We start from the raw sequence: 13,420 nt of genomic DNA, 5'->3' as shown, positions 1-13,420 counted from the left end.
ACAGAAAGATTTGCCTACTTGTGCAAATGTCACTGCAGCAGCATTTTCACACCATTGTCACATTCATCAAATTTTCATTTTGGGATGAATCCAGGTTTTTCCCCTTTATCGCTCTCTTCTATCCAATTGGTACTTTGTCAGGGTAGCGGCATATAAATGAATATGTATTGTATTTCAACAGTTGAGAAATAATATATAATACAACATAATACATCTTAATTTACGTAGCGTTTTAACAACAGCTGAAGCTGTAACAAAGCACTTAACATGGAAAACTATCATATACAGGAAATAAAGCAGTCACAAAGATAGTAGGATATGAATTTAAAAAAAACATGCAAAGGTCTGAACACAGATGATCCAAACAATTCATTTCATCCCTGAAAGACAGCTTGTAATTTACCTAAAAAATAAAGAAAGAAATAAAACATGGCAGTTAAAAAAAGATATTTAACTTGCACTGACATTTCAGCAAGCATCAACAGTTAGAATCATATGAAAGTGGAGCAAAAACTCAACTAAAGATGCCGCCACCACCACCATACCCCCCACCCCCCGGAAAAAAAAACATTGTGAATCAGGTGCTTGATTAGCATAGCCAAAGCATGGACATCAATGAAACAACACAGACGGCTCAGCTTCAGTGTGTGTGTAATGAGTGAAATGACCCCTCTAAACATGTCACATTAATTCCTGGCCACAAAAAGCATTTCTGCTATGTTTTAATGAGGTCAGGTTATTGTAAAGGGGCCAAAGTATTGGCTCTGCCATACACCCCACAAAAACCTCATTTGTCTGTCTCCATAAAAGCTGATGCTTTATAAGCCACCCTTTATTGGCCAGGCCTGCACATACACACAATCACACACACACACACACACACACACACACACACACACACACACACACACACACACACACACACACACACACACACACACACACACACACACACACACACACACACACACACACACACACACACGCGCACACACACACACACACACACACACACAAGGTACTATGGCAGTGAACAGGATACACTGAAAAACGTGTTAAGCTCATGTCTGTAATTGCATTCAAAAGGAAGAATTGTTGTGACAAATCACAAGTGCCGCAACCCAGATAACACTGACAAAGAGAAGGTTTGTCAAAGATAAGTACTGAATGTCCTCGTCACTGTAGCCCTCTTTGCGGCAGGCGCTCAACTCGGGTTTATCCAACCGTGCTTTGAATTCTATTGGTCTCAGATCCTTGGTACTCTGAGGCCTGCTCCGCTTGGCGATGCTTTGCATGTACAGTGGGCACAACGCTGCGCTTTTGCTGGCAGCGGGTCCGGGCATCGCGGCTCAGTCATGACAACATCGTATATGCATTAAAAGTGGTGAGAGCCAGTGGATGTGAAAGCAGCTACTCTCTGATCCGCTGCAGTTTGGCACCAGTTCAGAAGCAGTTGTCAATAAGCTGAGTGGCAGCTTGGAGTCCTCCGACCGTTATGACAGTCATTCCGGACGAAAGGTGTGACATAGTCTTCTGAGCAGAACTTCATGCGGCCGTTATTCGCTTTTTAGATTGAGTGAGTAGGGGACTTCCCTGTCACAACTTTAACAAAGTTATGTTTGCATCATGCAATCACATTCAAAGTCCCTAAGTCTGTGTGAGCTGTCGTACAGGAGTGGCCCATCAATGAAAAGGTTTATTCAGCCGTCATCTGTACTTCTTTGAAGGTGTCGGACGTTTCGCTTCTCATCCAAAAGGCTTCATCAGCATGACATCATGCTGATGAGTTGATACCAGAGTGAAAACGGGCAATCACGCCAGTCATAGACCATAATCAGTCAGGACAATAGAAGTAATCAGTGGAGCCTCAGGGAATAGTCCTCTGCTCCCCCCAACCTTAGTGCAGGGACCTATCATGGCAGAGATCTGGCAGCGCCACCTCTGGATAGTCGGGATATATATATCGAGGGCCAGAGCTACCAGCAACATTTTAGTTCGCCGATGAAGCCTCTTGGATGAGAAGTGAAACGTCCGACACCTTCAAAGAAGTACAGATGACAGATGAAGAAACCTTTTCATCAAAGTCCCTAAGGTTGAGATATTCAAAACATAGAGCATTGGTCTTGATACCAGCAGACTTTGGACAAAAAGCACCCTTAAAAAGACACATTTTCACAAACATATATTGTTTTCTTAATGATAACGCCTACATCTGATCAGCTGTGTTTTTTTGACGGCAATGTGTTCTACCGGAAACAAATTCCTTGTGTGTTCTACATACTTGGCAATAAAGATGATTCTGATTCAGATTCTGATTTTGATCGTGTTGTTCCCAGACAAAATGCAAATTGGTTCCTATAATCATGAACTGTTTGATTCAGATCTTTGTATTGCACATGGAAGCTGGGAACATTGTAATTCTCAAGACATCTCAATTCCTGCAACCTATATGTTGTTCTTATCTTTTTTTCCTTCCATAACCTTGCTGCTATAAATTGGAAATGTCTCCATTAAAGTTCTTATTATTATTATTCTTCACGACAGCCTAACCAAACAAGAGGCAGACAGTGTTTGAGCATGAGAGGGATTTAAGTCGAAAGCTTTAACCGTGTGAAATGTCCTTCTCACAAAAGATTTCCAATACAAGCAGAAATGTCGAGCAAATCAGAGGTCATAGTGTCACAGTGACAACAAGTCACAGGAGCCCCGAGAGAATTTTCCCCGGTTTGTCGTACCTGAGCAGAATCGTGGTGCAGTAAACGTCTTTGACTGGCATTTCTATGGCTTATGTTTGTTTTTCCCATCATAATACATTTTTGTATTCTGACTAGACATTGTTTGATCCCTTGAAGGTGGCTAGCACCGTAACACACAATTCTAGATTCAATCAGAAAACTGCTCATCCCTCGCCTACATTTCGAGAAGTAAACCAAGAAAATATCAATGAAGAAAGGTGTTTTACTTTATCTGTTGCAGTAGGTGGGGGACGGTCTGAAATGGTTGCCAGGGCACACAGAGACGAGCAACGATTCACACTCACAATCACACCCAGGGACACGAAAGTGTTCAGTTAACCTACGGCACATGTTTTTGCAATGTGAGAAGACACTGGAGTACGCAACCACACAAAAAAATGCTGCAGTTCAGAGTCAAACTCTCGACATCAGTATTGTAATGCAGACATGCCAACCACTTGTCTACTATGTCACTACACACAAACTCACCTGGTTTTCAAGGAAAAGTCCAATCAGTATGAACGCCAGTTCCGCTCATCACAATGGTCGGCACTAACTCTCCCTAAGGCCTGACGTTTCCATAAAGGAAGGGGTGACCTCAATCGAACTAAATGTGCACAACAACCATATAAATCAACTGTGTTCATTCACAACCATGAGTGGTCTAACCTGTGGCTTGTTTCCAATTTGAATGGCTGTGAACATTTTTGTTTCCTCTCCAGGGAGGCTTAAGGCATGGCTGAAAAGGTAAAAGTGAAACGCCAGATGAAACGATTGTATGTTATTCAGCTACTTGTTTCAAACATCCAATAATCGAATGGTCCTTTGCAAGCAGGGGTAAAACAGCAACACCTATCAGAAAAAAAGACTGTGCAGTTGGATTTATAAAGTGGCCCTCTGCGAGCTTCCCCTTGGGGAAAAACTACGACTCTTTTCACTTCACATCCAAACGAGTAAGAGTGATACCCAACTGCTGTGTGAGATCATCAAGTATCCAATTTCACTTCAACGGTCTGAAAATTACTAATATGTTTTTGTCCATTTACCGTTGCAAAGGGCATGTCAGCACAGTTGAACGGGCTTCAACTTGCTGTTTGTGACATTTTATTTTGTTTGGTGGTGTACTGGGAGACTTTGGATCAGTAGCAGTTGGGAAACAGTGGCTTAGTCAACCATGTTGATTGTTTTACAAACATACCCTGACAGCTCGGAGCATCATCTGGACCAGTCCAATTTAAAAAAAAGGTTGAACTTGACAGAGTCCTGCTCATTTTCTCCATGTTCTGCTTGTTTTCTCTCACCATGCAAACTTACTCATTTCACCCTTAGTTTCAGCAAATGACGTTTCTGATTTCTCTGGAGTTGATGAATCTACCCTTCAGTCTTATGACCTTCCCACTGGGGAAGGTCTTCACACGTTGGAGATTGTTGGAGGAGAGTAGTCTTCTCCAAGAGAATAGTGAGTTTGACTCCATAATATTGTTTACAAAACATTTGCATCGTGACTTGTATTAAATTAAAAATACAAAAGCAAATATGTGCCAACACATGAAAACTTGGTCTTGTCAGGATGTTCTGATGATATGGAATTCTAGTTGTTGACAATTGGGTAGATGCCAAAGGTCAAAACTGATGCTTCCAAATCAAATCTCAGACAGGACAATTATTTCCGCTTGTCTTCATATCTTTCACATCCTCGTAGATTATCTTTAAATGCTATCTGCTGGGCAAAGTTACACTCCTGCTGCAAAATTAAACACTTTACATGTCAGCGAACAAGAGGCACTACCGAGCTTCGCTTTGTGCCTTTCTATAAAGTTCAACAGCATTTTTTGTGTATGTTATTGTTTTTGTATTTACCATAGATGAGTCAGATTCGACATCAATGGATCGTCGGGAGCCTTTGGAGCTTCGAGGTCGTGTGTAGTATCATATTTCATGAAAAAACATGGCAAAAAATAGGAAAGTCCCTCAGGACATCAATTCCTTGAATACATTTTATTCGTTATAGTGCTGAAACTATTTTAATAGCAGACCTCTTGGGTAATGAGATTACTTGCACTTGCAGTTTACCTGCAGACGCAATTGATGCAAGCCAGTGTCTTGAGCAGAGCATCTGAAAGGTCAAACAATGCGTGCGCCTCGGCCACCCTGATTTTGAAGGGAATGGGAAAGGGTCACTTCGATTGGATGGCAGTCAGCTGCATTCCATCCCACAACGACGGACAATGGTGCTAAATGCCCTCTTCCAATTGAAAAACTCAGCCATGCGCACGGTAAGACTGCACTTTGTGGAAAATTTTCACTGAGCAGAAAACGAGCGCAGATTCTCTCGCATTAAGTCAACACTAGTGTCAATGATATTTTCACCTCACTTTTTCTACATCGTCATCAGCTCATATAATATTTTGTCATCAGAAACATAGTGGCTTAATTGGCTTTGTTGAAAATAAACATGCCTTTTAATACATGTTCAGACAACTGAAGCCAAGAGCTTTTAGCCATTTCACGGGCTTACAATTACAATTTGTGATCAATTTCAAAGCTGTGTTAATTAATTGAGACTGCAGCACAATGAAGGTCAGAAAGACCAAACATGGAACGACATCAAGCAATTAGAAACACAAAGCTTTTGCGCTTTTTTTCAAAACTGGTCCAAGGAGTGAGGAACAAACATGGGACAGATGGGCTCTTGATGGGATGCATAAAATTACAAAGTATTGATCATCATTGACTAAACCTACTGCTTCTCGGTTGTCACTTCAGAGAAAAACAAACGTGGATGTTACAAATCACACCGTACTGATCTGGAGTCTGAGCACTTATTTTTCCATTTATGTTCTGATTCAGTCAATGACACCGTTTATACCAAATTCATCAAAAACCCAACACTGCATCACATTATATCTCAAGCAATCTGCAATTTCACTACCTTGTAATGTTTTCAGATGATCCCAGTATTTGGACTGTAAGATATTCTTTGAACTTATGGATCGCATGCAGAGCAACATTCATACAAAAACACAGCACAGTCTGTGTACTTCCGATTGTTGAATGCGGCGAGACAGGATGTAGATTGCCCTCTTTTACCCACCTCATTGGTGTTCCAGCGGTGTCTCTCCTTGGGCAGGGAGGTGCATTTGGGTAGACACTCAAGCAGCTTCTTGGGCAGGTATATTTTCAAATGTCCATGATCATCTACAAAAAAATAAAGGACATCACAACAGCATTATAGCACGGACCTCGCACTGCAAAGTCACCATCTCCAAAAGCATAGGCAACTGAAGACAGGAATTGAATTGAGTCCAGATTTGATATAGCACTTAGTTTAACTCATTCACTGCCAGACATGTGCAAAGAGGTGTCCAATCCAGCGCCAGGGTTTTTGTTATTGTCACTTGAATTTCAGGAGCTACAGAATATTGGGTTTTAGGACTACATAAATATTCAATACAGCGTCAGAAACCTTAGACTCTCTTCTTTCATCAGAAAAAATAGTTAATTCTTAAATTATATGGGTCTGGAGTTATATGAGCTTGAAATGAGGGTGGCTGTACAAAATACAATGCCATACATACTGTACATATTGGTTTATATAGTGCGCTAGCTGAAGCTGGAAAAAATGTACTAACAAGGAAAAAAAGGAAATGGAAAAGAAAAAACATTGCCAGAGGACATTACCAGCACTTTATCAGCACCTGATAGAGAGGGGCAATCTTTCTGGTTCCGAGTCTCTTTACACGGTGTCTGACTGTCATATCTCTGACAGCCCCCAAGCATGACAAAATAAAAACGAACACATTCGGGAATGCCGATCTACGTCATTTCTTCAATTCCCGAATAAATTAGTGAATGGCAGTGAATGAGTTCATAATAGATTACGAAATCTATTAGGTGGAAGTTGACCCAACTTTTTTTTACTGTCAACAAGGGGAAGACTGTCTACTCATGATTTCATTGAGATTATCAATACCCTTGAGCGGTTGGTTATGTCGCATTTGGGAATTTAATACAGGAATCTTCTGCGTGTCACATCGTGGTTCATACAACAGTATTTCGGAAACGATCACCACAATGACCATGCCTAAGGCTTGTAACATCATCTAAGCTTACCTACGATGTGAACTTGCCAAATCAGTTTACAAGAATTACAAAACTTGTGCATCCCCAGATGCATGGGTGCACATCGATATTTCATTCATTACGCCGCTGTCTTGCTGCTCACACGTGCACAAATTGCAGCACTCGAGGGGAAAGCAGACTGCATTGTACACGGCCCTCCTCGGGAAGGTGACGAGATGAATCACATTTGTGAGCCAAATGCAAAATAGTGATTGTCAATGATGGCATGATAACAGCTGCTGTGGCTCTTGTCTCCCTGGCTTAATGAGGCATGCGCATCGGCCACAAACAGCAGCAGCTGCCACTTTTAGCTTGTTTTGGACTGTACTGGATGGAGACTTAGAGATGATGCAATTATATATGCAGAATTGATCTTAACAAGTCAATTACAAGTGCCTCGAAGCTAAAATAGTGATTTTTTTTAAACGATGATAGTATACGTTTGTGGTAAACACGTGGCAGCCAGTGTGGGGTTCACAATGACAGGGTCGCTTTCGAGTGAGTCAGTGAAGTGTGGAAAAGACGCAGAGACATATTCCAGCCACCGGAGGCTATTTTAACAGCACCAACACGTATATAGTTATATGTGGACATAAAGAGATGAGATGACATGTTGACTGACCGTTTTGCTTTTTAGATTTGAAGTTTTTGACTTGAGAGCAACACGCGAAGCTGGAACTGAACCACTTTCAAAGAGCTTGCTGAGTACAACATCAAAAAGCATCCCTTGTGATATTGTATCATTATTGATGACTTCTTTTTAAATCACGAAACACCATCACATAAGTAATTAGTTAATAAACAGTAATTGATTTTGCAATGCACTTTAATCCAGAATGAAATTGTATCCCATTATTTCATGAATCGATGGAATAGGTGATGAATATTTGCTCGGCCTTCCTTAATTGGAGGTATCCTAACAAACATGAGATTCAGAGCAAGCAGAATGCGAACATAGACAGAAAACGTCTGACTGCATGTTTTTTAGGTGACTGATTTAAGTCACACCGTATTTTATGGTGTATAAGGCGCACCGGTGTATAAGGTGCACCCCCAATGAATGGTGTATTTTCAAACTTTTTCCATATATACAGTAAGGCTCACTGGACTATAAATCGCAACTTCAATAAATGAAAAACGTTTTCCAAATATAATAAATACCTAAAAATTTCCCAAATATAAGGCACACGTCATTATGATGACAGAACTACCTAAATACAACTGCTACACTACACTAAACAACATGCAATTTTGAAAGTAAGCTAACGTGGATAACCTGGTGATTTCCGATCATCCTCTGCGCAGGTAGCCACAACTACGTCACCGGCTACTAAAATAGAGAAACAGACTTTTTCTTCGGATATCGAGCATGAAATTACACAATTTTGCCTGGAGTGTAATTCCGTGTTAGGGATATCGGAATATCCGTTGTTGGGAATCGATCTTTGCTATCATTTAGGGGTAAAAAAAATAGGATTTTTTTTATGGATTAAGGAATTTCCGTTGAACAGAATTCCTTGTGAAAGAATACTTACTCTATAAGGCACACCTGGGTATAAGACACAGGGTCATCTTTTGAAGAAAATGAAGGCTTTTGGGTGCGCCTTATACATAGGAAGATACGGTAGTCAGTAAAATTAGGAGAGAATAAATAAATAAATATATCGATATATCTATCGACCTATCGACAGATCGATCGGTAGATCGATAGATCAATCCATCCATCCATCCATGATTGATCAATGGGCACACCTGATTCTAATAATCAGCAAGCTCTGCGGAAGTCTGACATGAGCGCCTTGCCTTGAATCAGGTGCGTTGCAATAGGGAGACTTGGAAAACATGTAGGACGGCACCCCTGCTGTACCCTGTCTTGTCTATTCTCCTTGCAAGTAAAAAAATAAAAAGAGACATTCTCCCTCTTTTTTGTGTGAGTTTCAATTATTTCTTGATTTTAACTCTAACAATCGGCTTCATAGAGGCAGTCAAGGGGTTGTAGTTCTCAACTGATTTGTGAGTTGCCTTTGTAAGCTTTGCCAATGCCACTGTGTATTATCACATTGGGCAAACGATTTGTGTTTCGACTGTCAAAGACAATTTCAAATGCAACAGAGAGCCACTGTGATGTATGTATCTTGCTCACAGCATTTCCTTTTGCATCTCCTCTTTCAAACAGTGGGCCACGCAATTAAATAAAGCACGAGTTTCAGATGTGGCACTCAGCTGCTTCAGATGTTTTCTGTAATCTGGCAGTCCTTGTCTTACTTGAGAGTTGCTTGATTTTACACAGAAACGCATCTCACGGAGCTTCTGGGCCACTAAAAAAATCAACGCAACATAAACGCTGTTGAGTGCTGTGTTTTCTCTGCTTTCATCACACTTTTATTCTCCCAGCTGTTGTTTGTCAACAGTAAATTCATGCCAGCCCAGATGTCCTTCTGAACTCGGGTTACTGCAACACCTTATAATATTCGTCGAGCATCTAAGCTTACATCTAATCTTGCGGTTGACGGCCACATTTGAAATACAGATAGTTAATAAGGCAATGAAATGACACACAATCTCTGAGTCAAAAGAGATTTGTGTGATATTTGTTATAAATGACATTATTGGCAAATCCGAACAACTCACTCAATGAATATGAATGCCGAATGTTTGTGTACGTAAGGCTTCAGGGGAGTCTAGTTGCAGATAGAGTTTGACATAAAGCATAATAAGGCATAATCAAAAATATATCATAATCTACGATAAGGGACAATACAATATTGATATCGGGAGCTGATTTGGAATTTCAATTGACATGGGAAGCGTACATTTGTGTAATGCGGACTTGTTCCGGCCCCACCCTCAAGACGACAGGCAGGGTCATGAGCCCGGAAAGGCTGACAAAAACAAATCTTTAAATCAATATCCGAGGCCCCGAACACAAGCGGGGGTCCCATCGGCCCCGCCTATCCCTTCTCCTCTGTCTCTGTCTCAGTGCGCTTGCAGACTGACAGCTTTCCGTTTTAATCTTTGCCCATATTGTGGTTAAATTGCAAAGCTAATGTTTTACCCATAGATCGCGCAACAAATCACTGATGGTGGTGCAAATCCAGAGTTAAGAGGCCGGATGGTAATATTCTTCACAGCAACCTAACAGAGCTGAAGGCTGCAAACTATTAGTGTTTATACAGGAACAGAAGCCCGGCAGACATCGGATAACCTTGATGATTATTTTTATTGTATTGGCGATAAAGTTCACGCCATCATTGATTGGAACAACCCATCTTCAAAATGGATCCTCGTATTTGTACTGGGGTAGTTAAGCAGCACGCACGGGAGTTCCACATTCCACCAAGATCAATTTCAAACTTCTTAATCACTGTCAAGGATAACTCAAAGCTACTAAAACTTCAACATCTACCAACTTCATAAGGTGGATTAACTAACTAACTGCAAAGTTCCCCATTGTGGGACGATTATATATTTTTTTTTTAATTCTGATTTTCATTCACTGCCAGACGATGTACAAATATGTGTCCACTGTCGTGCCAGGGTTTTTGTCATTTTCACTCAAATTGCAGGACGCGCAGAATATTGCGTTTTAGGACTACATAAACATTCAATGCAGCAAAAGAAACCTTAAACCCAGTCTTTTCATCAGAAAGAGTTAATTCCTAATTTATATGGGTCTGGAGTTATATGAGCTTGAACGAGGGCAGCTGTCCAAAATACAATGCAATACGGTACATACATATTGGCATATGTAGGGCTTTAACAGCTTTGATTATGAAGTAGCCAAGGACTGTACAGATATGTTTTCATGGCTAAATTTAGTATTGGCAGCTTTAAATCAGGTGTCTGTTTGAGTCCGTAAATGACAGGGTATCAATAACACGCAAATTAAATACATCAACATCCGGATTGGCCATCATAATTCCAAATGTATCAAACCATTTCTCCTTCAAGGAATCCTTATCAATAGAGGACGCAGAAATTTGCTGTCGTCTGCTGCACCTCCTGCAACTAACAATAAAGCTCACGTGTGCAGATAAGGGGCTATTTTGATCACTTAATCCCTGTACTAAATGGACGTTCAAACAGTGTGACACAAACTGTGTTTGGCTTGCACCCCCTAGGAGCCAGGGGATTTGAAAGGCAATCTTCTTCAATGGTTGATTCCATCGTGCAAGCGCATCAAAAAGCACTACAAAAACATAGGCTTAATACATAAAGAATCTGCTTAAAATTAGATAGGCTTAACACAGTTTAGAGAAAAGAACATAAATGACATCCATCCACTGTATGCATGAGGGAGGAGGGGGTAATCACAGTCCAATATAATTTTTAGTTTCAATAGCAGTTCCTCAAAGTCAATCCAATGAAAAAGTATAAAAACAAAGATGAAATAAAAATAACCAAGATATAAAAAACGGTGGAAGAAGGAAAGGCTCCGCCTACATTTCAGAATCAGCGGACACGAAAGGAATGTGGTGCTGAACTGTCCGAGATGTTCGGTCGGTCACTGTGAACAAAGGCTCGAACACAGGAAGATTGTCTTTTACTGCCGGCTTGGGACGCAACCCTTCATGACCGACGCCCAACGTCTGCAGCCCTCTGCCAAGCTAGTTATTGAGAGTCTATGCAAATGTAAGTGATACATTAGTAAAATGTCGTCTTGATTTGAATACCACGCCCCTGGACGTCCCAAGCACCAACAACTATAAAACAACAGAACATCGACATGTTAATGGGTTGTAGATTTGTAACCAGGCTAATGAGCTCTTCCTGTAAATGTGTTTACCAAGCCGTAAATTAGTCCAAGGCCAGATCTCCTACATTAAGAATGACCCCAGATTTTCTGTGCTTCTATTGTGGGCCTTCTAAGCATGTATCTTTTAAATATGATAGTCTTTTCTGTCTATTCTCTATCACGAACTGATGACGGGGATGATCGTGGTCAAAGGTAGGCCACTGCATTCGTTTTCAGCTCAAGAGCATCACAACAACTATTTGGGGACAAACCTTGAAAGCTCCTGCGTGCATTGCCTAATGCAATACAGCCTATGCCATTTTTATCATTCACAGTACAGTGAGTAAGATATATTGATACTGCACTTTTCCCAAATATAGCACATTGATGCATTTGGAAGACGACGGAAGTTTAACCAAAGTGCAGATGCTCAACAGTGAGCATCTGCAACAAACGAGCCCACAAACAGTGGACAAGACTGAAAAACATGTATTGGATTTTTTGGTTTTTTTTTTTTTTTAAGTTTGAAAGAATCAGAATCATCTTTATTGGCCAAGTATGTAGAACACACTAGTATCATCATAAAAAAATTACAAAGAGCCACTATACAGTTATATTTGGGTTACTGTATCGGGAGTTAATGGCTTTGGCAAAGAAGCTGTTTAAATGTCTGCTGGATTTGGTGCGCATGGATCGGTAGCGCCTGCCTGAGGGAAGTCGCTGGAAAAGGTGGTGGGCAGGGTGCGGAGGGTCCAGTAGGATTTTCCACACCCTTGTTTTCCGCACCCTTGCAGTGTGCAAGTTCTCAAAAGTGGGTAGGCAGTGCCAATGATTTTCTCCGCCGTCCCAACTGTCCGTTGTCAAATAATTGATGCGACGGCCAGTAGAATGATCAATTCTTGACATATTTAACAGCATCAGTGTTGAGAAGAGTACGCCAAAGACGAATACAAGTCTAACTGTCTGTTGAAGTCCGATTTTGTCCATTTTTGTGGTGTCCCAGAACCAAACCGTGATGGAAGAACACATCATTGATTCGATGACTGCCATGTAGAAATGTCGCAGCACCTCCTGTGGCAGACCATGCTTCTTTAGCAGCCTCGTGAAGTACATCATCTGTTGGGCCTCTCTCAGGATGGAAGAAAGTCTTATTTTGAAATTGACATCCATCCTCACTTGACGAAAACTACAGAAAATTCAGCGTTATGGACAATTGTACAAATAATCATTTGCTTCTATACCAGTCACCTATCTATCCCCATCACTTTGCTGCTGTGAAATGTAATTTGCTCCACTGCAAGACTAACAAAGTTCCAGGCCATCAAAATGTGTCATTCATGTGAGCACATTCCGAGCTTGTACTTTTAGCATTTGCCCGGTCCTTTTTTCTGCTCTGACTACAGTATTTGACTGTTGTCAACAAGGATCCCTGAACTCATTTGAAGAGGAGCAGCCGTTTATGGGATGAGCGGCGCAACTGTGATTGGCATTCACACGTCAAGTGTGCCGAAGTTTTCCAAACAGCTCACTTTACTGTTGATTGGGGCATTTAACATGGGTAAAATTGTGGGTCCTTGACAAAAATGTACTAAACTCTTCTGAATGAATGTCGATTAAAATTTGAAGTAAGCATTTTTGCGTCCACGTGCACGCCCTCGTCTTGGTAAATTGTAAATGGCTGTAGCTTGCATCATGCTTTCCTACCTTTGGTACTCAAAAGCCTTCACTATCTTACAATCTCACATTTACCTCCTCTACCCCGTTGGCTTTCCCAACACAAATACATCAACATGCCTGTAACTAGCAAATGCAGGAGGTTTGAAACTTA

At 41.0% G+C, this 13,420-nt stretch overlaps 1 protein-coding gene across 5 annotated transcripts in view; it reads right to left on the bottom strand.

Moving 5' to 3' along the window:
- The window catches only part of camta1a (calmodulin binding transcription activator 1a), a 344,861-nt gene that overhangs the window by 321,079 nt on the left and 10,362 nt on the right, over positions 1-13,420 (bottom strand). For all 5 annotated transcript variants that reach the window (XR_016114467.1, XM_088992319.1, XM_088992311.1 and 2 more), the window contains exon 3: positions 5,830-5,933. Coding sequence is in view for 4 of the 5 variants with exons in the window: in XM_088992319.1 (XP_088848445.1) it covers positions 5,830-5,933 (104 nt within the window). In the remaining variant the exon portion in view is untranslated. The remainder of the gene's footprint in view (positions 1-5,829; positions 5,934-13,420) is intronic.

This window comes from Hippocampus bargibanti, linkage group LG01, assembly GCF_051943395.1.
Source record: "Hippocampus bargibanti isolate YZ-2025 linkage group LG01, ASM5194339v1, whole genome shotgun sequence".
In the NCBI taxonomy this organism is placed as follows: domain Eukaryota; kingdom Metazoa; phylum Chordata; class Actinopteri; order Syngnathiformes; family Syngnathidae; genus Hippocampus; species Hippocampus bargibanti.
This window is presented reverse-complemented; position numbering and strand designations above follow the sequence as displayed.